This window comes from Rhinoderma darwinii, chromosome 6 (assembly GCF_050947455.1).
Source record: "Rhinoderma darwinii isolate aRhiDar2 chromosome 6, aRhiDar2.hap1, whole genome shotgun sequence".
Lineage (NCBI taxonomy): Eukaryota > Metazoa > Chordata > Amphibia > Anura > Rhinodermatidae > Rhinoderma > Rhinoderma darwinii.
The window spans coordinates 127807693-127834573 of record NC_134692.1 but is presented as its reverse complement, the minus strand read 5'-3'; the positions used below and the strand labels follow the sequence as shown (position 1 = coordinate 127834573).

Genomic DNA, 26881 nt, shown 5'->3' with positions numbered 1-26881 from the left:
CATATTTGGAACAAAAAAATTAAAGCAAACATGAACATAAATGAGTATAAAAGTCATGAAAAGCTTTTAAAAAAAATCCTACCATCTTGTGTCTACAACTCCTATGTAGAACTATTTATGTCCTCTACTACTTGCTAACATAAATTCTATAGGTTACCAAGAAGTTGTAGACAGGTGGAAACGTGTATGACTGCAGGATCAGACTACACAGGGTTTCTTATGTTGTCTGTTACCATGGAGATGCATAGGAATTTTTTTAATTTAAGACTATTTGCGAAGTTGCTTTTTTTTTAAAATTATTATTATTATTTTAGATGCATTGGGCAATTAAAAAATTTTGGTTGCAATAGTGGACATAGTTTTATAGTATAATTTAGTTTAAAAAAAAGTAATGCTATGTCCCCTGAGTCTTGGAAAAGCTCAAGCCCCCATTGGCTGAGCATCCTCAAGTCAAAAAAGTGGGTGAGATAACTTTGAAATTAAGTAACCAAGGCTTAGATCACGGACATAACACAGGTGCATTTCTGCACTTATATTACGGCCGAAAATCACGGTCCGACCACAAGTCTGATGACCTGGACTAGCAACATCATAGGGACATCAGATCTGAAGTTGGCCTGGGATTTGCAGTTGAGAAAAATGTCCTCCATAGTTATTAAAAATCTATTCTCTGAACTGCTGAGATTAATCTTTTTGTCTCAATAATTTTTAGATAAAAAAATCAAGATGCAAATCGGGATGATTTCAGGGATAATTGCTATGTTGGCATTCCTGGGGATTGTAATGACATGCTTTCGATATACACCACCGTGAGTCCATCTTGTTTTGTCTGCACTGATATTTCTAAAATTTTTAAGGATTTCTCTTTTTATTTGATAAAGTTAATGAAATAGGTATCATAGAGGTAGAACCTATGCCTTCTATATAACCTGTGGAGAGGGAAGTCACAGCTTAGTTTAGCCCCATCTCCATTCCACATAGGCTGGTGAACATCTGCAGTGGTCTATCTCTCCAGAGGAACCTCAATGACTGCTAACAAGGGATGGGGGAATAGGCATAAGGTTCAAGTAACCCATCTCATCTACAAGGGATGAGAATGAAAAAAGCACTAGGGATGGGATGACGTGGTGGAGTGAACCACCACCAGTTGTTCCCCTTGTTTTCCTTGCCACACCCTTAAATTAAGTAATAGTTAATGTGATTAACTGTACTCATTCGCTAGTGGATAGAACTAGGTAAAGCACACAAGAAAATGGTGACAGCACACTGTGAACACTAATGCCACCTAAGCTACTAAATATAAATAAAGATGCATTACTGCTGACTCTACTTACAATAGTGAGGTTCTTAGCTCACATTTTAAACAAATTGTGTGAGCCCACCTGCCACGACAAAGCGACCTCTATGAGGTGGGAAACTACGCTGCACATACACCCAGAACTGGGACTAAGCCTACATATACTTGGGGATGGTAGGAACCAGAATTAAACTAATTAAAATCACCCAGGGCAGAATGGGAGGAATGTGCTGTTCAAACTTTTGTGTTGTTTATGAGAACTAGGTAAAGTCATAACTTGAAGCTCCTGGGTCACAATGTAAAATGTGTAACGACCTGTTACACACCTACAATGTGCCATTTATAATACTGGTGGCATCTTGTGTGGCAGAGGGGCCTCTGGGCCCATCTTCAGAGACCATAGCCTGGGTACGACTGCTACCTCTGCACCTCTTATAGAGACACTCATGGAACTAGGCTTGGCTTGGATACTCCTGTGCTGGTAGACACGTTCAGCTCGTTGTGGAGGGTTTGGATGGTAGATTCCCGACTGAAGCAGTCTTCTAATCATCCAGAAAATTAATATCTTTTAATCCTTAAAAGGGTTGTCCACCCACGAACAACTGATGACCTATCCACAGGATAGGTCGTCGGCATATGATCAGTGTGGGTCACCCAGACCCCGCATCGGTCAGCTGTTCCGGCTGCCTCCGGGCATCGGATGTCCATGCCGGAGGCAGATGGAGCAGTCACGGAATACAGGCCGAGCTGCAGTACGGCAGCTATGCTCCTATTCAAGTGAATAGGAGCAGAGCAGCAGTTCTGCACCATCGCCGCTATATGGTATATGGAGCCATCTGCTTCCAGCTCCAACTACTGCATACCCTTCATAACATCCGGCAGCCGGAGCAGCAGATCGGTGCGGGGTCCGGGTGTTGGACCTGCACCGATCATATACTGATGACCTATCCTGTGGATAGGTCATCAGTTGACCGTGGGTGGACAACCTCTTTAAGGGATTGTCCAAAAAACCTATCATATCAGTTTTATTTAATAATTAGGAACCGTCGCATTTTAGGGTCCGTATAATGGCTGCAACACCTGGACCCACCATGGTTCTACTGAACCAAACTTAGGGAAGGTCTATTGATTAGGTGATCTATGCTCGAGAGTGGCCGGTGGAGTCAGTAATAATATGGACACTAAAATACAGCCATATTACAGCTGTCTGAAACGGTCATTAGACTGACATAGTCATTCATAAAATAAATGTGAAGTTCTCATGTTCATTACACAAATGTCCTGTTTCTTTTCTTATTATCAGCATGTGGAAGAAGGTGTGGGTGTTGGTCCCTAACCCTGAGTCCTATTTTGAGAAACTGTACACAGGACATCAAGGAGATTTTAAGGTAACATATGGATATATATATATTATACTATTGGTCACTGCTTAGTATTACAAGTTAATTACTGTTAACACTATGAAGGGTGTTATAAATTGAAGACCTGTAGGAGTTGTGGAGATATGTGGGAACGCACGGCTGCCCTGAGTTACAGTGGAAATTACATTTTGCTCATCTTTGTAGTAAACATCTTAGCCCTGCGTGAATATAGTCGAGAAAACACATGATCTGGGAAAAGTGCAGTTCTGCTTCCTCATTTCACTTGTGTAATGTTGCATTTCGTATGCTGCGTATTTGCTCAGATTACCCTGATCCTATGGGTGCAGCATGTTGGTACTATATATATTGCACCCTGTTGCATTTGTCTGGTGAAGTGCAGGTTTCTATTAAAGTGGTTCTATGAGATTAGAAAAACATGACTGCTTTCTCCAAAAAACAGCGCCACTCTAGTCCATGGTCGGTATCCGGTATTGCAGATGAGCCTCATTCAAGTGCAGGAGGCAGAGCTGCAATAGCAGATTCTGACCATGGACAAGTATGGCGCTGTTTTTGGACGTCATGTTTTTCTAATCTCCTACAACTTTTTTAATACCTAAATATCAGCTAGGTGCTAAAATGTATCCAGGCTGTCAGGGCATGCTAGGAGTTGTAGTTTCACAACAGCTGGAGAGGCACAAGTTACTTGCAAGGTAAGTACTGACTGGAAATTGATCCAGTTGACTTGAATTTCTATGCGCCATGTTGGATTTTTGGGTGACGGGAAGATGGGAGATTCATTACCGTAAACTAATGACAGAAGTTTTATTCTCTGTAAATTATCATAATACTGTAGAAAAAAATAAATTTTGTTTCTTGCAATTTCCTGTCTTTACCTAGAAAAATTAACCAATGTACAAGTGAAACCAGGCAGATTGCAGATTTGTGTATCTCCTGTACAGAGGTTTAGCTTCTACATCCTGGGTACTAGTGCATATGCTATAACTGGGCCCTGCCTTTAACCACCTATGACCTCCCATACGGCTTTCATCTGATAATGACATGCTATGTAGAAAGTGATGACATTGTGCACTACTATACCACCTTCTTATAATCCTTTCTTAGGCTGGATTCACACGAGCGTTGCGTTTTTGCGCGCGCAAACAACGCAGCGTTTTGCGCGCGCAAAAACCATTTGACAGCTGCGTGTGTCATCCGTGTCTGATGCGCGGCTGCGTGATTTTCGCGCAGCCGGCATCATAGAGATGAGGCTTGTCGACGCCCGTCACTGTCCAAGGTGCTGAAAGAGCTAAATCTTTCAGCACCCTCGACAGTGAATGCCGATCACAACAGCGAAAAACCTGTAAAAAAAAAAGATAAAGTTCCTACTTACCGAGAACTTCCCGGCCGTTGCCTTGGTGACGCGTCCTTGGTGACGCGCCTCTCTTGACATCGGGCCCCACCTCCCTGGATGACGCGGCAGTCCAAGTGACCGCTGCAGCCTGTGATTGGCTGCAGCCTGTGCTTGGCCTGTGATTGGCTGGAGCTGTCACTTGAACTGAAGTGTCATCCCGGGAGGTCGGACTGCAGGAAGGAGACAGGAGTAATCGGTAAGTTAGAACTTCGGTTTTTTTTACAGGTTCATGTATTTTGGGATCGCAAGTCACTGTCCATGGTGCTGAAACAGTTTAACTCTTTCAGCACCATGCACAGTGACTATCTCCTGACGTCGCGTACCGATAATTTCGGCCGAACCCGGTGAAGTTCGGTTCGCTTGTCCGGCTTCGCTAATCGCAAAGACACTCCGTTTGGATGTTCGGAAACAGAAAAGCACGTGGTGCTTTTCGGTTTACATTCATCCTTTTGACAGCTGTTGCGCAAACACGCAGTTCGCACGGAAGTGCTTCCGTGCGACATGCGTGGTTTTCACGCACCCATTGACTTCAATGGGTGCGTGATGCGTTGAAAACGCTGAATCAACGGACATGTCGTGAGTTTTTTGCAACGGAGCAACGCTGCGCAAAAAACGCTGCCATGTCTGCACGGCCCCATTGACTAATATAGCTACGGGCAACGCACGTGAAAATCACGCGCGTTGCACGCGCGTATTTTACGTTCGTCTGAATAAGCCCTTATGTGTATGGGTGGGCTAAGGGACCCCCAATGTGCTGGGACCTGATTACAATTGCTACATTTGCAACCTCTTAAGCAATGCCTTCAGGTGCAGATACAGCCATACTGTCGGTGCAGCCAGTGAAAATACTTAGGAGCCCCAAAGCGAGGGCCCTCTGCTACGAAAGGAGTAGGCAGGGGGGAGTTCACTTATAATGTAGCGGTGTTAAAAGGGGTTTGGTTTAGTGATGTTGAGGGCGTGGCTTTATCTCCTCGTATTCTACTTTGGGTCAGCATTGGGGAAAAAGAAAACTGGTGTGATTGGTAGTGCGAAACCATGAGTGGTGCTTGTGATGCATTTATCCAGCCTTTGAGTTTTGCATGAGTGGCACATACGTAGCATATGTCCTATGTGTGAGCAGTGCGTGTGCAGCTTGTGTTCAGTGTGTGAGATGTTTCTGTGAAGTATTTGTCCAGCGTGTGATTGGCGCGTGTGCAACATGTGTTCCAGATGTGAGTGGCACATATACAGCATGTATCCTAGTAGTGAGTGGCACATATACGGCATGTATCCTAGGTGTGAGTGGCACATATGCGGCATGTATCCTAGTTGTGAGTGGCACATATACGGCATCTATCCTAGGTGTGAGTGGCACATATGCGGCATGTATCCTAGGTGTGAGTGGCACATATATACGGCATGTATCCTAGGTGTGAGTGGCACATATATGGCATGTATCCTAGGTAAGTGGCACATATACGGCATGTATCCTAGGTGTGAGTGGCACATATACGGCATGTATCCTAGGTGTGAGTAGCACATATACGGCATGTATCCTAGGTGAGTGGCACATATGCGGCATGTATCCTAGGTGTGAGTGTCATATATGCGGCATGTATCCTAGGTGTGAGTGTCATATATGCGGCATGTATCCTAGGTGTGAGTGGCACATATACGCCATGTATCCTAGGTGAGTGGCACATATGCGGCATGTATCCTAGGTGTGAGTGGCACATATACGGCATGTATCCTAGGTGTGAGTGGCACATATACGGCATGTATCCTAGGTGTGAGTGGCACTGTCAGGGTAGCTTCCTTCTCCCTGTTATCTCACACCGAATAACCACCTCTGTAAATTGAAAACTGAATGCATTCATGGAAGAAGGTACACCACACAGACAAATGTTGGTAGACATCTTTCCATCAGTTCAGTAGGAAGTGAACTAACTTTATTTGAACAAAGAACACAAAGAAATCTTCTCTGTAGGGAAGGTGGGACGTGCTTAAGCCCCATTGGCTCCATTCAGCTGTAAATCCATCTGTACACTCCTCTTGCATTCCAGGGGCGGTGTCTTCCATAGGCGTGTTTCTCACACATTCTATATCTTGTTTAATTTACAAATCTTTGTGTAATATACTGATTTTTAGTTTATATAAAGTAATAATGTTTTTGCAAACAATATATATGGTAATGATCCCTGACAGCACATATACGGCATGTATCCTAGGTGTGAGTGGCATATATGCGGCATGTATCCTAGGTGTGAGTGGCATATATGCGGCATGTATCCTAGGTGTGAGTGGCACATATACGGCATCTATCCTAGGTGTGAGTGGCATATATGCGGCATGTATCCTAGGTGTGAGTGGCACATATACGGCATCTATCCTAGGTGTGAGTGGCACATATGCGGCATGTATCCTAGGTGTGAGTGGCACATATACGGCATCTATCCTAGGTGTGAGTGGCATATATGCGGCATGTATCCTAGGTGTGAGTGGCACATATATGGCATGTATCCTAGGTGTGAGTATTATATATGCGGCATGTATCCTAGGTGTGAGTGGCACATATACGGCATGTATCCTAGGTGTGAGTGGCACATATACGGCATGTATCCTTGGTGTGAGTGGCACATATGCGTCATGTATCCTAGGTGTGAGTGGCACATATACGGCATGTATCCTAGGTGTGAGTGGCACATATGCGGCATGTATCCTAGGTTTGTGTCATATATGCGGCATATATCCTAGGTGTGAGTGGCATATATGCAGCAAGTATCCTAGGTGTGTGTCATATATGCGGCATGTATCCTAGGTGTGATTGGCACATATACGGCATGTATCCTAGGTGTGATTGGCACATATACGGCATGTATCCTTGGTGTGAGTGGCACATATGCGTCATGTATCCTAGGTGTGAGTGGCACATATGCGGCATGTATCCTAGGTGTGAGTGGCATATATGCGGCATGTATCCTAGGTGTGTGTCATATATGCGGCATGTATCTTTGGTGTGAGTGTCATATATGCGGCATGTATCCTTGGTGTGAGTGTCATATATGCGGCATGTATCCTAGGTGTGAGTGGCATATATGCAGCATGTATCCTAGGTGTGTGTCATATATGCGGCATGTATCCTAGGTGTGATTGGCACATATACGGCAGGTATTCTAGGTATGAGTGGCAGATATATATGCCATGTATCTTAGTTGTGAGTGGCGCATACACGGCATATATCCTAGGTTTGAGTGGCAGATATGCAGCATGTATCCTAGGTGTGAGTAGCACATATTTGGCATGTGTCCAGTGTGTGGGTGATATCATATCTTTTATAAATGAAGGATATATTATTCATGTGTGTGGTTTTGTTGCACAGGAGCCCTCATAGTTGAATTACAGCCAATCAAAGCTAAGTTTTTGCAGTGCAGTTTAGAGAATTGTCTAAACCCTAATTAGATCAAACAGTGGTCTCCAAACTGTGGCGCTCTACTACAACTCCCAGCATGCCCAAACTTGTGGCTAAAAGTTGTAGTTTAAAAACAACTGGAGAGACACTAGTTAGCGTTTTCTCCCACTTAAAGAGGCTCTGTCACCAGATTATAAGTGCCCTATCTCCTACATAATGTGATCGGCGCTGTAATGTAGATAACTGCAGTGGTTTTTATTTTGAAAAACGATAATTTTTGAGCAAGTTATGAGCAATTTTAGATTTATGTTAATTAGTTTCTTAATGACCAACTGGGCGTTTTTTAACTTTTTACAAGTGGGCGTTGTAAAGAGAAGATTATGACGCTGACCAATCATTGTCATACACTTGTCTTCATTCCAGCCCAGCTTGTTTCACTGCACAGCGTGGTCTCACGAGATCACGCTGTGACGGGACTTCCTCCCACAGGTCCTTCACCGGAGCGATGGAAGAGTTAACAGACATCGCCTCCAGCCGTGCCAGGATGTTTATCCAAATCTGCAGTGGCTGGAGGCCATGTTTGTTCAGTCTTCCATGGCTCCAGAGAAAGAACCTATGGGAGCAAGTCCCGTCACAGCGTGATCTCGCGAGATCACGCTGTGCAGTGAAACAAGCTGGGCATGAATGAAGAGAAGTGTATGACGCTGATTGGTCAGCGTCATACACTTCTCTTTACAAATCCCACTTGGTAAAAATGTAAACGCCCAGTTGGACATTAAAAACGAATTAGCATAAATCTAAAATTGTTCATAACTTGCTAAAAAATTATAGTTTTTCAAAATAAAAACCACTGTTATCTACCTTACTGTGCCTATCAAATTAGGTAGGAGATAAGGCACTTATGAACTGGTGACAGAGCCTCTTTAAGTAAAATACAATGGATAGGGCATGCTACAGTGAGAAATAACTGCAGTATGCCCCCAAAAATCATGCAGTTTAATGGGATTTGAAAAAAAATTCTATTCACTTCAATTGCCGTGTTTGGCACAGACAGATCCTTTAAATAAATATCCAAATTTTATCCCCTGTGCATATACATATATGTAAATATATATCCGCACACATCACAAGCAATGATACACGAATTACACAATATAGTAAAACTTGCAGGACAAGGGGGAGATTGCTAAGAAATGTACAGGCAGGGTGTTTCCACCCACAGGGTTAATTATTGTAAATGTCACCGCACACATACAGTGACGCGATAAAGGATGTGGTAAACCCAAGTGTATATATGTGCGCATATATATATATATATATATATATATATATATATATATATATATATACTGTGTTTATATATACTGTACATATAGGCTTAGGCTCTATTCACACGACTGAGCCGTTTTGGTCCGATTTTGACCCGTTTTGCATCCGTTTTTTTCCGTCCATTTTACAATCGAATTCCATTTGTAAATTTTCTGCCACACTTCAGAGTAACAAGCGGCATCGCGCTCGAGCGCGATCCCGCTTGCTTAACTCGTTAAATGCTGCGGTCAATAGCGACTGCAGCATTTAAATCGTTAGAAAGAGGCGGGCGGCCCCCTCTAACAGCTCATCGCGCCCCCCGCAACGCAATTGCGGGGGGGGGGGGCGATGGTTGCTATGGCTGCCTGCTAAGGCCCCCAGGTCCGCCATCTTTGTACACCTATTAAGTCCTGCCTCTGGCAGGGCTTAATAGATGCCTTTCAGAATCACGATATACTGCAATACATTAGTATTGCAGTATATCGTGCAAGCGATCTAACGATCACTGGTTGAAGTCCCCTAGGGGGACTAATAAAAAAAGTAAAAATGAGTACCATAAGGTTTTTTTTTTGTGTAAAAAAAAAAAGGTATTCCCATTTTCCCCCTAGAGCATAGTAAAAAAATAAATAAATAAACATAATTCATATCGTCGCGTCCGTAAAAGTCTGAACTATTACAATATATCATTATTTAACCACACGGTGAACGCCGAAAAAATAATAATTGTAAACGCCAGAATCTCTATTTTTTGGTCACCTAATCTCCCACAAAAAATTAAATAAAAAGTGATCAAACCGTCGCATGTACACCACAATGGTATTATTAAAAACTACAGCTTATCCCGCAAAAAATAAGCCCTCACACCACTTAATCGACGGAAAAATAAAAAACTTATGGCTCTCAGAATTTGGCAGCACAAAATAAATTTTATTTTTTACACTTCGGTTTTTACTTGTAAAAGTAGTAAAATATAGAAAAAACTATATATATTTGGTATCGCCGTAATCGTATTGACCCACAGAATAAAGTTAACATGTTGTTTTAATTGCACAGTGAATTCCGTAAAAACTGCCCGCAAAAAAACATGGAGGAATCGCTGTTTTTTTCATTTTCTACCCCACAAATAATTTTTTTCCCGTTTCCCAGTACATTATATGGCAAAATAAATGGTGCTACGAAAAACTACAACTCGTCCCGCAAAAGTCAAGCCCTCATAGTACTATATCAACGGAAAAATAAAGACGTTATGGCTTCTGGAATGTGGGGAGGAAAAAACGAAAATGCAAATCTGAAAGTGGTTTACGACGGGAAGGGGTTAAAGGGAAAGAGCATCTTTGTTCAAATATTTTTATCTTTTGACATGACAGTCTATAGCATTGGTTGACGCCAGGGGGTCAGGAAACCCACCGATCAGTAGAACCAAGAAGCATGTAGCCCTTATGCAAGAGCTGTAGCCCTGTAGCTTATATCTGCTTGTGGATTGATAAATCTTGTATATGTACATGCAATAATCCACTAATGTAGGATACATTTAATCATAGCCCCCCCCCCCAGCGCAGCTACAGTCCTCCAGATCAGCCCCCAGTCCTATTCTCATAAAATCCCTACAGCTAAAGAGAGTTTTTGACTATGTACATAGCATCCCTATTGTCTATAGTGTTTTGGAGCGCCATCTTGAGGATGCTGAGATGAACTTCAAATGTTCTTCAAAAGTCAAAGTTATAAAGAGAAACTTTGTAGCTTACCAGGGACATGTACTGTCTCTTTATGCCAATTATTAAAGGCCAATATAAAACATATAATTGAGCCGATTTCTTACAACTGGATTACCGCTCTAGGGCACCATATCCCCTGATAAATGAATACTCTTATTGGGGAATATGGTGCATGCTATAGATCAATGCCAAGTTGTATCTGACATTGTTCAATGCCACTTTTCTAAGGAGTGCCCAGTGGTATAACTTGCATAGAGGCAGGCCACGCAAGTGCTATGAGGCCAGTGGTGAGAGGGGGCCCTTCACTAAAAAGCTACAACTGAGCCTTTTCCTGCAGTCACCAGTAGAGGGGGCTCACTGCATAGATTTTTACACTCTAAATCCATATGCAGATATCTCCCCCCAGTTGTGGCTGAGTTAAAAGGTCCCCATACAGCTACGTTCACACTGTGTGTATTTTAAAATGTGCTTTGTTGTTTTAGTTGATGAACTCCCATTGAGAGATACAGGAGTCTATCTACCATGACAAAAAAACACAGGTTAAAAAGGCAACAAAAATGCACAGTGTGAACCAAGCCTACCAGTGGCAGCCACATTGCGTACAGAAAAGCGCTGATCCCTGCTGCCTCATTACTGACCCACTAATGTGGTAATAACAGCAGTCATGATTTTGGAGATATACAGCATGGGGTCCAGAGCATAGGCCCCAGAAAGCCCTAAGCTACCAAGGATGGTTGGGGGTTGCGCCATAACCCCCCCCCCCTTTGGGTGCGCCCTCGCGGGTGTTGTCCCGTTAGGAAAATACCATTATTGTTTATTTATTTTTTTACAATGGAAGTGATTTACATTTCTCAAACACAAAGTGGAAGGGTTTGTCCAGGAGTAGACAAACATAACTGCTTTCTTCCAATAAACAGTGCCACACCTGTCCACAGGTTGTGTGTGGTATTGCAGCTCAGCCCCCATTCACTTCAATAGAACTGAATTTGATACCACACATAACCCATGGACAGGTGCGGCACTGTTTTGAAATAAAGCAGTCACGTTTTTCTAATCTTGGACAAACCCTTTAACACTTAAGAATAATTCATAATATGTCTGATAATTCACCATCATGTGATAGTTCCAGAAAACCATGCGCTATCTAATCCCGCTCGGTAGGAATTACTTTCCACTGGAGAATGAATGATTTTATATTTTTTATTTTATCTGTTTTTTCCGCAGAGCTGGCTGGGGCCTCATTACAACCCATTCTCTATATTGCCTTATGAGGGGAACTCCACTTATCCAGAAGACCCTGAAATCCACAGCCATAGTTCAGGCAATAACATAGAAATAAAAAAGCCATTTCTTACCAAGTCATGCTTAACTGAGAAGAACCAAATCTGTATATTATGTGTGTGTATGAAAGAGAACCTCACCATGCGATGCTGTTCTCAGTGCTTCTCCTCTACCACCACTGAAGGCTCCATTAATGGGAGAGATGGAGGTAGAGATGATGGCTATCCCACCCTTAATCTTGGTAGTGGCAACATGTTGGATCACCTCCTGGATCGTGGATCAGATCCACAAAGTACAATACCATTGGAGTTTAGTCTTCATGAAGATTTCCTAAGATCCAACATGAATATGTTAAACCTGGTGTCAATTCCCACAGCAGAATGGGAGCTGCAGGAATCTCCTCCACAGGAGGACGATGAGAACGTGTTTTATAATGATGATAATTACAATTCAATGTCTCCTGACTCGAGAAATAGCGCCATCTTCGGCTATCCAAGGACATGCCTGGATATGGACACCATTGACAGTGGTTTTGTAGACTCTGAATGTGGAAGTCCTGTGGACAGTGATTTTGGAAATAGTGACAATCCAACAAAACTGATAAATCCAGATCCTTACAATGAAGAAGATGAAATAAGTGAAAGAAATTATGTGCAACAATGGGTGCCCACCGCCCGCTAATCAACAAAAACAATTTCCTCCAAGTTCCTTTACCACTTTATATGGAGAGGATTATTGAGTCCTATGGGAATATGGCTTACTCGTTGTACAATGAAATACAAGCAACTTTCTAGAATAATTTGTGGTTTTTTTTTCCAGATTGTTGACTCAGGCAGTGAACGGAAACATTTGTGGTTTACCTTAAGCGGTTGAAGACCTTTTTTAACCTTGTCCTACTCACACAGTTGCTGGGCTTGTTTCAGTGTATCAGTTCTTTCAGCCTGGATTCTAGAAATGGAAAGAGATTTGGGCTACCGCTGTGTTTAGCTAGCAGAGGATTAGCTACAAATGTATGAGCTGCATAACAGAGGCGTAGCTAGGTTCTCCAGCACCCGGGTCAAGATTCAGTTTGGTCCCCCCCCCCCCCCAGACGCACACACCACACCTGTAGATAGTGCCACACACACACTCCTGTAAATAGCACTACACCCCCCCCCCTCCATGTACATAGCGCCATTAGAGCTCCCTAGAGGAGCCCCTGACGTCACTGTCCATGTATGGATAGTGACATCAGGGACTTCACCAGGAGCAGAATCCCCAGGAAGAGCGTCGGCAACGCTTTCGCCGGGGATTCCTCCTCAAGTATTACAAAGAGGGACAACCGATGCGGCACGCATAGCAACACAGTATAATGCCCTCTAGCTGCCCCGACACAGTATAATGCCCCCATAGATGCACCCATACAGTATAAAGCCCGCACAGATGCCCCCAGACAGTATAAAGCCCACACAGATTCTCCGATGCAGTATGTCCACACAGATGCCCCCATGCAGTATAATGCCCACACAGATGCCCCCATGCAGTATAATGCCCATTTAAATTCCCCCATACAGCATAATGCCCCTATAGCTGCTCCCATACAGCATAATGCCCCTATAACTGCCCCATACAGTATAATGCCTCCATAGATGCACCCATACAGTATAAAGCCCGCACAGATGCCCCCAGACAGTATAAAGCCCACACAGATTCTCCCATGCAGTATGTCCACACAGATGCCCCCATGCAGTATAATGCCCACACAGATGCCCCCATGCAGTATAATGCCCATTTAAATTCCCCCATACAGCATAATGCCCCTATAGCTGCTCCCATACAGCATAATGCCCCTATAACTGCCCCATACAGTATAATGCCCTATAGCTGTCGGCATACAGTAGAATACCCCCACAGCTGCCACCATACCATATAATGCCCCACAGCTGCCACTATACAGTATAATGCCCCCACAGCTGCCACCATACAGTATAATGCCCCCTTAGATGACCCTAGTGCCAGTGCCCATGTAGATAGTGCCCACAGTACCCATGTAGCTAGCACCCATGTCCCCTGTAGATAGTGTCCCTATATAGTGCCACAGTGCCCATGTAGATAGTGCCAAACCCCCTTGAAGATAAGGCCACTGTCCCTGTAGATAGTGCTCCCCCCTCCCCCTGTAGATAGCGCCATTGGGATTGGATTCCGCTCCCAGGTGTTACTGTTCAAATCTGAACTGTGACATCACTCATATATATATATATATATATATATATATATATATATATATATAGACAGTGACGTCAGGGGCTACTCCTGGAGCGGAATCCCCTGCCAGAGCGTCTGCAACGGGGATTCCGTTTCAGAAGAGCCACTGATGTCACTGTCCATATATGGACAGTGACCTCAGGTGTTTCCTCTAGGAGTGGAGTCCCCGGCCGGATCATCGGCAACGGGGATTACGCTCAATCAGTAGCCACTGACGTCACTGTCCATATATAGACAGTGACATCATGGGCTTCACCGGGCACAGCACTGAAGGTAGAGATGTGCCCGAGAAGTCCTCGGCGAGCAGAGGAGCTCCCTCTGCTCCTCCGCTCTGAACTGATGCTGAAGCAGAGAGCTGACTGTTCCTTGCTTCAGCATTAGGTTCAACTCTATCTGCGTCCTGCGGACAGTTGGTAGGTATGATCCTCTCTTGGAGGAGGAGCCCCTGAAGTCACTGTCCATATATGTAGACAAAAAATAGGAAAAGAGGCGGCACTCCAATAGTTGTATCAAAAAGGATAAATGTATTCACCCATCAATGCAGTGGAATGCAACGATTCAGCTGCTCAATACAGCCTTTGTCAAGCAGTTTGACAAAGGCTGCATTGAGCAGCTGAAACGTTGCATTCCACTGCACTGATGGGTGAATAAATTTATCCATTTTGATACGACTATTGGAGTGCTGCCTCTTTTCCTATTTTTTGTTTACATTTTGGGGATTTACAAGTCGGATCCCTGAGGCTTGCACCCTGTTAGGGTATGTTCACACGGCCTACTTACGGACGTAATTCGGGCGTTTTTGCCCCGAATTACGTCCGAAAATAGCACCTCAATAGCGCTGACAAACATCTGCCCATTGAAAGCAATGGGCAGACGTTTGTCTGTTCACACGAGGTGTAATTTACGCGCCGCTGTCAAATGACGGCGCGTAAATAGACACCCGCGTCAAAGAAGTGACCTGTCACTTCTTTGGCCGTAATTGGAGCCGTTATTAATTGACTCCAATGAATGGCAGCGCCAATTACGTCCATAATTGACGCGGCGTTCAAGCGCCTGCACATGCCGTTACGGCTGAAATTACGGGGATGTTTTCAGGCTGAAGCATCCCCGTAATTTCATCCGTTACGGACGCCCTCGTGTGAACATACCCTTACCCTGGAGGTTCTGTTCTACTGTGGTGCCCATACTTTTTCTGTTTGGACAATGTCCATATATGGATAGTGACGTCAGGGGGGATTCCGCTCCAAGAGGAGTGTTTAATTGTATCTGTGCCCGCCTGCCCCCCTAGCTACGCCCCTGTGCATAGTGAGCTCCCCCTTAGTGATCGGGCAGAGCACTTCTCAAAGGGAATGTGTCATCTAGATTTATTTTACTAATAAGAACCAGATACTGAAACATTATTTTTTTTAATATGTTTTTATTTTCATCTTTCCTGAGCTGCTGCTCTGCTCTGTTCACAGCAGTTCATAGATATGCTTTACAGCATCCACATGGAACATAGCAAACAATAGTCTGGAGCTGACTCATTGACTTCTATGGGAGAGTATAGTGGGCATGCTCTGTGACCTGTGCAGAGATCATTGTACAGGCAGGGGGAGGAGGGGAGATGTGTTAATCACCTATAGTCAATGGTGGATCCTTTGTTATCTAAATATAGATGTTACCTTTCAGTGTAATCCTGCCTGTAATGATAATGAGATGACCAGCAATAATTTCACAGCACTCAATATTCTGCTACTGATATTATGTCAAAGAGATGATTTGATTTAATAAGAAACACGATGAAGACATAAAACCACATGTCTCATTCTTCATATAGACAAATCCAATACAAGATAAATTATCATCAGAGGCAGGATTACACTGACAAGTAACACCTCTATATAAATAACACAGGATCCACCATTGACAAAACCCTTCCTGTTCTGTAGAGATCACTTCTTAGGGCGGGTTCACACATGGCGGATTTTCACTTAAATTCCGCTGCGGACACTCCGCAGCGTTAATCCGCAGCGGAGCCGTTTCTCCATTGACTTTCACTTTAATTTCGCAGTGTTCGTTTACACGATGCGTACAATTCCGCTGCGGAGCATAGGCTGCGGAGCGGAATGTGGTGTCCGCAGCATGCTCTGTCTGTTGCGGAGCAGTGGCGGACTGGTTGCGGACTCATGGCGGAATTTCTCCATTGACTTCAATGGAGATTCTAAGTTCCGCAATGAAGTCCGCAGCTGTCATGCACATGTTATGTGTGGTGCGGAGCGTATTGGTTTTTTAACATGACATTTCTTCATTCTGGCTGGACCTATGTATTTCTAGGTCTACAGCCAGACTGAGGAAGTCAATGGGGCTCCCGTAATGACGGGAGCGTTGCTAGGAGACGTCAGTAAATAGTCACTGTCCAGGGTGCTGAAAGAGTTAAGCGATCGGCAGTAACTGTTTCTGCACCCGGGACAGTGACTACCGATCTCAATATACATGTATCTGTAAAAAAACATATAAGTTCATACTTACCGAGAACTCCCTGTTTCTGTCTCCAGTCCGGCCTCCCAGGATGACGTTTCAGTGGAAGTGACGGCTGCAGCCAATCACAGGCCAAGCACAGGCTGCAGCGGTCACATGGACTGCCGCGTCATCCAGGGAGGTCGGGCTGGATGCCGAAGGAGGGACGCGTCATCAAGACAACGGGCGGTAAGTATGAATTTCTTTTACTTTCACTAGGGAAAGTGCTGTCCCTTCTCTCTATCCTGCACTGATAGGGAGAAGGGAAGCACTTTTCCTGCAGTCCGCAGCGGCCAGTCCGCATCAATTTTCTGCACATTTTGTGCAGATCCGCAGCCGTAATCCGCAACCCGGATTAGGTGCGGCATTGATGCGGACAGTTGCGGAGGAATTCCGCCATGTGTGGTCATGCCCTTAGTAGTCATCTCATTATCATCAATATATTTGTGTATACACACTTCAAGCTATACAACTAAAACACCTAAACTAAGATACCATAAATGGTTGAGAAACGTTCGGGGGGACCGAAACGTCTGGTTTACAATAATATGGTGTTACTTCAAAATTTATCTTGTATTGGATTTGTCTATGTGACTAATGAGAAGTGTGTTCTTATGTGTTCATCGTGTTTCCTATCAGAATAAAACGTATTTTTGACATTATATCAGCACCAGAATATTGAATCTCGTGAAATTATTACTGGACATTTATTGGCCCTTATTGAGTCTCTCAAAGGCACCTATTAATGATTAACATATTGCCGAACATTGGAAATTGATTATAATGAGATGACTACTGAGAAGTGATCTCTACAGCACAGCAAGAGTCAGTCTATTGTCAATGGTAGATCCTGTGTTATCTATATCTAGGTGTTACCTGTCAGTGTAATCCTGCCTGTGATAATAATGAGATGACGGTTGAGAAGTGATCTCTATGGAACAGGAAGTGTCTTTTTTTGTGGGGCTCAGTGCCCAAACTGCAAGATTTTAAGATTATTGTCAAATAAAGTGACATGGAATATTTGGAAAAAAACAAACACAAAATATGTTGAAAAAATATGTTTAACATGAAAACTTGATTTAAAAAAAAGGTAATTTTCTGATGATATTTTTCCTGTAATTGCCATGCCATTGCCATGATTTTCGCAGCGTTTTTTACGGCCATTTTAGGAGCTGTTTTCAATAGAGTCTATGAAAAACAGCTCCAAAAACATCCCAAGAAGTGGCCTGCACTTCTTTTTGCGGCCATTTTTTATAACGCGGCCGTTTTTCAAAACGGCCTTGCAAAAAAATGGCCCGTTGGAACAGAATGCCGTTTTTCCCATTGTAATCATTGGGCAGATGTTTGGAGGCATTCTGCTTCCAATTTTTCGGCCGTTTTTCGAGCGTTTACGGCCCGAAAAACGGCCGAAAATAGGCCGTGTGAACATACCCTTAGGCTAAGTCCAGACATAGCGGAAGAAATCCGCCCCAAATCCGTGGCAATTCCATGGTAAAATCTGCAACTGTTACATGCAGATTTTTGCAGCAGATTGTACTGCAGATTTTATCCTATACATTGCAAGGGTAAAATTCACAGCTTTTCCGCAACATTATGAGCATGCTACGGATTTGAAAATCTGCAGCATGCTCCCATTTCTTTAGGGAATTCTTCCACTACATGTGGATTGGGCTTTGAAAACCCCCAAACACATGTATTGTACTTTACATTGCCGCGGAATACAGATTGCAAATCCGCTACAATTCTGCTATGTCTGAATGTGCCCTTAAGTGGTCTGTGACAGGGACAACACTGGAGACTGGAGAAGTGAGTAATCCACTGAACAGTGACCCTTTCTCTGTCCTAGACCACTAGGCAGGGGCGGACATATCATATGTGCAACCTGTGCAGCTGCACAGGGGCCCAGCAGGTAAGGGGGCCCCTCTGCTACCTCAAAAGCAGCTAGCAGAATCCTCCTGTCCAGTAAATTGCATGTAAGGGACTGAGCTAGTAAATTTCGTGGCTCACAATTACTGGTGGATTAATGGAGACATAAGTGGGATTCCTTATGATTAGGGGATGCTCTATGATTTAGAAGGGCCCATTAGCTGTTCTTGCATGGGGGCCCTCTGAGCCTATATCGGCCCCTGCGAACCAGGGACACAGATGTTAAACACTTCACTGCCCTAGACCACCAGGGATGCAGCTAATAACCCGTTCATTGACCTAGGGGTCTCATACTCGGCCGTCTAAATTGGCTGCACATAGAAAAAATTTGAAGTTGACGGGCCGCATTCCATTCAAATTTGATACAATACAAAATTATTTGTTAATCAATGAGTTATTTGAACTAATATAACAATACCACATTAACAGTGGCATAACTACCGCTGTAGCAGCCATAGCGGCTGCTACGGGGCCTGCGGCAAGGGGGGTATCTACCTGCTCTGCCATAGGCTACTGTACCAGTGGTGTAGCTCTAGGGGTCGCAATGGTTGCAATTATGACCAGGCCCCTAAGCCTTGAAGGGCCACAGGGCTCCCGTAGCCACACAGTGCTGACCACGCTGGTCCTGCTTCCTGAATGCTGGAGCAACGGCTCCTTTCTACAGCATTCACTCTGCCGTGAGCAGCTGGGCGCAGGCAGGCGCGATGTAGTGACGTCATCGCCTGTCTGCGCCGGGTCACTCACAGCTCAGACCGGAGGAGAAGGATCCGCCACCCATCGTGGGTACGGGGATAGGTAAGTAATTATGTAATTAGTTTTCTATTAGGCACTATGGGGCATTATACTAGGCAGGGAAAGGAGGCTGATATGGTGGCGAGTTTACTCCACATGTATTTTAACAATCCAGCCACAGTGCCCTCTGTAGATAGTGCCATAGTGCCCGTTGTAGATAGTGCCACAGTGCCCTCTGTAAATAATGCCACAGTGCCCTCTGTAGATAATGCCACACCCCCTAGATAATGCCACAGTGCCCTCTTTAGTGCAACAGTGACCTCTGTAGATAATGCCACAGTTCCCTCTGTAGGTAATGCCACACACACCCCCTTGTTGATATGTCAGGTCCGTATTTCACACCGAATAACCACCTCTGTAAATTGAAAGCTGAAGGCATGCCTGGAGAGAAGTACACCACACAATTGTCTGAGGTACAGCTTCAATGTCAGCCAGGAGGAACTGAACTTTATTCAGAACAAAGAAACACACACAGAGAAGACACATGCCCCTCCCTATAGATGTGAGACTTGCTTGAATTCCATTGGCTCTTCTGCTGTAACTTTTGCTATACATTCTTCTGCACACTCCTCTTTGCATTCCAGGGGGCGGTGTCTTCCATAGGTGTGTCCGACATGAACAAAGAACTTGTTATATATATCAGTATATTACACAAAGAACTGAAATGTATATACATATATGTGAGGATAATATTTTTCAGACAATATACATAGTAATGATCCCTGACAGTCCCCCCTAAAAATATTATTACTCTATCCCTGAGTCTTGCCTAGCAACCTACCACTGACCACTCGAACCAGGCGGGTAGGGGTTTTGGATTTCTTCACCAGCTTGAGACGAGCTACTCCTGATGAGTAACCCCCCTTTGTACCTGGACTTCCAAGGTGTCGGAGTGGTCCTAACTTTCCCTATTCTCCTCTGGATACAGGATGGTTGTCTTGATATAATCTATAAACCACTGCTGGTTGTAATATATATATATATTAATCCGGTCTACATTTTATTAACAGTAATAATTGTCGCACTGTCACTTACTGTCCTAATGGGACTTTACCCCTGCAGATATGACAGGTCATGGGCAGCACAGTGAGCTTCACCTCACACCTTCACATAAAACTCCTCAGATTGTAATTTGCAGCACCTTGGCATATTTACACACATTATAATTATAAACCTCAGACATTATAAACAATAGGGCCTCAGCTAATAACATAATGCTATCACCAATCTCATGCTATCACCCTCAGGTCTCGGGTCCCATCAGTTCATTGCCAGTCCTGTACACCATCGTCTTCTTCTTCTCCTGTCTTCTGCTCTTCACTGACTGTCACCCTCAGGGTAACCCACACAATTGTGGAGTCAGACTACGTTGGTGTCCAGTGGGGGAGTTATTATTACCCCCTCCTGGTCACTTACTTATCAAAACACTTGATCCTGCTGACGGATTCACTCAGGTCTTTGGTCTTTACTTTGCTGATGTCATCAGGACTTGGTTTGGTCCTTCTCATCTGTCCGACACCGTCTCCTTTAGTTTACGTCATCAGGCTGTACATAGCACCTCATGTTGTGAGCCTGGGGTGAGATCCCACGTAGGCGGATTAGTGGAGTTGTATTGTGACTATCAAACCCTCCGCATCTGTACTCTTCCTCTGGCAAGTTACTTGTCTGGGCGGCCGCTTAGAATTGTGACACTGCCGTCAGTTCATGATAAACGCGTTGTACTGGCTCAGGCTGTGCCTGCCGCATCTCAGTGATGGAGTTTATCGTGTTAAAAGTCTTTTAGTTCATATTTACTGGCACTTGCTGGGGACCCCCAACTCTTGTCAATTGTTAAAATAAATACTAATCTGGTGATAACATCATCCGCATACACTATAAACGTTGTTCTAAGTACATACAATAATGTCAGGCCCTTAAATGACATCAAACACCTTTATATAAGGAAAAACTTCTCTGTTACAATGGACAGGGCACCTAGAAGATGTGTGATTACTGGGTACATTTCATTTGCACTTGGTGATACCCTTTCAGCAGGATTTGTACCTTGATCTCAGCTGATTGCCTGGAACATCTCCACCTCACAGAAAGATACACAGATTCCACATGTTTATCTGACAAGCGTCTTAAACCTATTTTTCTTACTCTAATCTGGTTCGTTCTACCTGGGAAGGCCTCTCAAGGTCGGTTCTCTTCGTGGGAGGCGGGTATGATAAGGTTGGCACCGGTCTGCCAGGACTGTTCTGTAGGCAAATCAAACAGCTCTAACAGAATTTAGCAGCGACAGCTGTAAAACCTGGGACATACCAATTAGATCTTACCAAATCGATCCTTGCAGTCTTGGGGCATATGTGAGGTCATACACCATCAATGCAAAAGCCATCAAGAGTGCCTTGGGGGGTACCGGTTTACCTTCCTTTATCCATCCACATTCTGTCAGAATCTGGTTCTCACGCCTTCCGCTCCCAGTTGGACTCTTCCTGTGAAGAACAAGCTTTTCATAGCCTAATCAGTAATTGATCTTAATCAGATAATTAACTTGAAGGAGAACATTAACAATGACAGATTTATTTTAAACGTTCACACTGGTTAGTAACTAAAACTTACAAACTGATTCTTCTTCTTTATATACATATCTATACATACACATATACACTGCACAGAATTCTCTGCTCTAAAATTTCCCTTTCACAACAAAAATAAAAATAAACAAATAAAAATGTTTTCTAATGGGAATATTCCACTTCTGTACCTTTTATCTGACGCATGACTCTAATAGTCCAATGCTACGGCTGGTCCAGAACTTTACATAAAACTTAACCTCAATATTTAATATTCCCACTAAACTTTTTAAATACAGTTATTAAACAAACTAACTTTGGGACAATGAACTGCTGACATCTTATCATTGTACAAACACCAGTTCAATACTTGGGATAACATTGTTCCCCTGTCACTTACACACAACGTCTGTAGTGGGGAAAATACAGGCCGGGCTTCAGGCCCCCCGAGAACAGGTCTACACACATGAGCACTTTGTCATACACTTCTACCTCGGGTAGTTGTATGTTCTGCAGTCGCTGGGATGGGTAATCTGGCCGGGCTGCACTTTTCACAGGTACCTTTGCTGTTTTACCTATGTCATGCCGTGCGCACATCATGCCGGCTGCTACAAACCTAGTGGTGGCATTATTGTATCCAGGGACAAGCCAATTTACTGACACCTGGCCGCACATACTCTTGTTGTCAGGTCTGTCTTCTCTCACTCTCTCAATTGGCTTACCCGATGATCCAATAAAGTTCCTACTACCAATGGGCCCATAATTGTGGGCGATGCCAAAAGCGTACCTAGAGTCAGTGTAAATGTCGGCCGTCTTACCTTCTGCCAGGTTACAAGCCTCAGCGAGCACCTCCAGCTCCGCTCCTTGAGATGAACAAGAAGGTGAGAGTGGTTTCTGGATGATTTACCTGGTGCCTCGTATCCCGGCTTGTACATACTGTATAATAAAATATCTCTTTATTACAAATTTACATTAAAAACCCATGTCACATATATATATAGAACATCTCAAAGGGGTGGCGTCTTCATTCTCTAAAATAAAACCAAATGTTATACACTTCTCCACACTCATCTGATAATCACGAGCACTTTGAGAATCTCACTTTTATCAGGTTCTGCAAATACTTGATTAATACAAAAACAAATAAAAAGAAAACATTCCTAAAAACTTTACATCAAATTAACAATGTCCAGACAATTTTTGTTTTGCCTTCCCCCTCATCTTAATCCATAAAGACTCGTGTGAGTGACGTCACCTCTGCCTCCTGTGTAAATTTGCTGGAGGGGGATGGTCTCTTACACAACCATCTACACAAACCTCAAAATGTAGGTTACTCTCATACACATTTAATCTGGATTACTCATTGAGGTCTCTTACACATTTTTAGATCTCCTGAAACCAAATTAATTAACTCAAAACAAACCAAAATTGTACCTGATCAGTTCCTTCACCATTCCCCCCTTTGTGGACTCTGCGAAAGTAATGTAGCAGAGTCCACAACTACATCTCAACATAACAAAGTCTGGCACTCTATCTGTGCGGCACTAGTTTAACCCCCTGTAATGTGCAACAGCCTGAAACAAAAATGACTTTTTCCTGACGAAAATACATTTGATCTTTACAATGACATAACTCATGTGTGAAATCAAAAGCAAAACAATTGTAGTTTGTTATTCAATAAAACAAAAAATATTATCTCTGATAACATTAATTACTGCAAACCAATAAACTGTATATATAAATAGGGAACGGTGGGGGCACATACATTTTCAAAACCCCGTGTCTCACAGTATCTATAGTTTAATACATCTGAATTATCAAAACACATGAAATCTGATCACATCAGAACACATAAATATCATAACTTTTATAACCAACAGCGCATGCGCAAAAGAGAAGAAATTTATTTCGGTTTGTACACATTACTGATATATATATATCTCAGCAGTGCATATTGAAATCCCTTGGTCTCATCAGCCCTGCAGACTGCACCCAGTCAGCCCCCCTCCTCCTCCTCCCAAACACAGCACACTTTAGGGGGGAGGGAGGGGGGTCACACACTCATTTCTCACAACTTCTTCTCTCACAATCTTAACACTTTCAATGCCGGCAAAACAACATACGTATCTGCAATCATTCATCACACCATTGTATAGGAATTATCTACGTTCAAAACATCAAACATATAATTTGTAACCGTACAATTTGTCGGCCACCATCTCTATATTATGACGACGTGTTGTTTCATCAGTGAACTAGACTGGAACTTCTGTAAATAGAAAAAAAACACTACAAATGACAAAATTAACAAGGTGATTATTTCATACTGATTTGGTTGGGCCGGGCGTGGCCACATCAGGGGCAGGGGGGTGGGGGCAGCCTCTCCCATTGGAAACACAGTGCGCAGCTGTGAAGGGGGGGTTGTTTCCCACCAACAATGAGGACACACTCAACATGAGGTACGGAGGCCATTACCGGGCGTCGGCTGGTCCTGTTTTCTAATACATACAATACCTTTCTTATTCCTAACTTCCTCTTCTCTTCGCTTCATTAAATCATATGCCTAACAGTCTATATTATACACGTAATTTATATAACAATTTTCGGTCAACGACTCCCAGGCCTCGCAGGAAATATTAAAATTCCTCAGTCTACAGCCCCCGGTCCGCCGAAATATAATTTTATTTTAGACTCTCCGGCTACGCTGGAAATATTAAAATTTCAGTCGATAACTCTCCGGTCGCTTATATAATCTTTATTTCGATTCTCCGGCTACGCTGGAAATATAAAAATTTCACAGTCGATAACTCTCCGATCGCTTATATAATCTTTTATTTAGACTCTAATTACCCAGAGGATGGTTAGTCGGGCGCGACTAAGGTCTCACAGGTTTTCAACCTCACAGCGGAAAATATCACCTCTGTCGCCTGAGATAATCCAGGAAATCAACAAAAGGGTTCTACAGATCGCCACAAGACTGCCCACTAACACAGATAAGACGAAGATTTATAAAATCAATTCGCTTACCGTGTTATTGCGGAGGTGATCAAATTCCTTCAGTGGGCAACTTTGAGTCCTCTGTTTCACCCTGTGATTGTCGACTGTCCGGATTTTGATTTTTCCTCGAGTGAGATCCTGGGTTTCGGCACCAAATGTCAGGTCCGTATTTCACACCGAATAACCACCTCTGTAAATTGAAAGCTGAAGGCATGCCTGGAGAGAAGTACACCACACAATTGTCTGAGGTACAGCTTCAATGTCAGCCAGGAGGAACTGAACTTTATTCAGAACAAAGAAACACACACAGAGAAGACACATGCCCTTCCCTATAGATGTGAGACTTGCTTGAATTCCATTGGCTCTTCTGCTGTAACTTTTGCTATACATTCTTCTGCACACTCCTCTTTGCATTCCAGGGGGCGGTGTCTTCCATAGGTGTGTCCGACATGAACAAAGAACTTGTTATATATATCAGTATATTACACAAAGAACTGAAATGTATATACATATATGTGAGGATAATATTTTTCAGACAATATACATAGTAATGATCCCTGACAGATACTGCCACACACACACTCCCTATACATAGTGCCACATACACCCCCCCCCCTATAGATAGAGCCACACACACCCCAGAGCCGAAGTCCCGGGCAGATGGCTACTTGTGCTCTGCCCGGGATTCCAGCTCTGCTCCTGACATCACTGTCCATGTATGGACAATGGTGTCAGGGGCTTATCCAGAGCAGGAGTCTCGGAGCAGAGCGCTAGTATAGTCTCTGCTCTGGGACTCCTTCTCTAGGGAAGCCCCTGACATCACTGTCCATATATGGACATTGACTTCAGGGGCTCCTCCAGCAGAGGAATCCCCGGCCAAAGTGTAGGCAATGCTCTGGCTGGGGATTCCACTCCTAGAGCGAGCCCCAATAGAGCTATCTACTACAGGGGGCTGTGTGATGGCATGAAGGAGCGCCGGAGCGCTCCTTCGGCCTGCTCTCTCCTGAGGGAGCTACGGTGCCCAGCGGGCCGCAGATTAAAGCCTCAGGTGGCACATGCGGCCTACAGGCCACGTGTTTGTGACCCCTGCCCTAGACCTTAGGAATGTCACCATAAACCCCTTCACTAACCTAGATCACCCAGGATGTCGGCATAGACACTATAAGAGTATGTGCACACTGGGCGGATTAGCTGCGGCATTTCCACCAACCGATTTCATTACGGTGTAAAATCTATAGTGTATTACAGTAACAGCAAGGTAAATGAGATTGGCCTTTTTTTGTTCTCTGTTTTAAAACAATATTGATTTAATGCTATTTTGGACTGCCTGACTTAGAAGGAACAGTGCCCAGGCTTCTCCTGCTCACTAGCTATAAGTGAAACTCTGTAACAAACCCAGCAGCTGTGTTAACAGGCATTCATTTATTTACCTAAGACTATAGATCTTTTTTGAATGTCTTGTCAGTCCCATAATTGTTTCTGCATTACTGAACCTTGTTTTCTGTGCTGGGACCTTATGAAAAGATAAGGGCCACAGTCAGGTCCACTGTCTAATTCTTTCAACCCCTCCGTGTTTTCTTTATGTGTGTTTTAGATCTGAACCCTTATTTCTTTTCACTCTTACAGAGGAACGGAAGGGCGCATTAAATGTGTTTTATTTAGCTGTTTACTGTACTTTTTAGTGTATATGTACTATCTCACAGGAAACCACTTCAATAGATTCACAACAACAATACATTGTGTGGCTTAATGATCATGCACCAGAATGAAGCAACGTAGCCGAATACAATGTTTAGTTTCAAAAGGTATTAACTAGGTTTATAAGAACAACTGATATCATAGTAAAATAGTATCAATATCCCCCTCGCAGGGGGTTGTAGAGTATATGGGAAAAGGTAGGAAGGGATGGTGGAGGATATAGGACATCTCAACAGACACATGAAAAATAATGGGAGTCGAAAACAAAAATGTATGGCAATGAGCAAAAAGGTACAAAGTCACATCGACGAAAGCATATAGTACTAGGCTGTGCCATCAATACCGAGAATAAGGGTGGTAGACCACCCCATGTAGTGAACCCCCACATAAATGAGTTCTCAGAGAG

General features: G+C 43.6%; 1 protein-coding gene across 2 annotated transcripts in view; it reads left to right on the top strand.

The window, feature by feature from the left end:
* LOC142656472 (interleukin-21 receptor-like) overlaps positions 1-13920 on the top strand; it is a 36264-nt gene extending 22344 nt beyond the window's left edge. For both annotated transcript variants that reach the window (XM_075831404.1, XM_075831405.1), the window contains 3 exons: positions 713-809; positions 2601-2685; positions 11705-13920. In XM_075831404.1, coding sequence (XP_075687519.1) covers positions 713-809; positions 2601-2685; positions 11705-12442 — 920 coding nt within the window. In that variant the 3' untranslated portion in view covers positions 12443-13920. The remainder of the gene's footprint in view (positions 1-712; positions 810-2600; positions 2686-11704) is intronic.
* The last annotated feature ends 12961 nt before the right edge of the window (positions 13921-26881 follow it).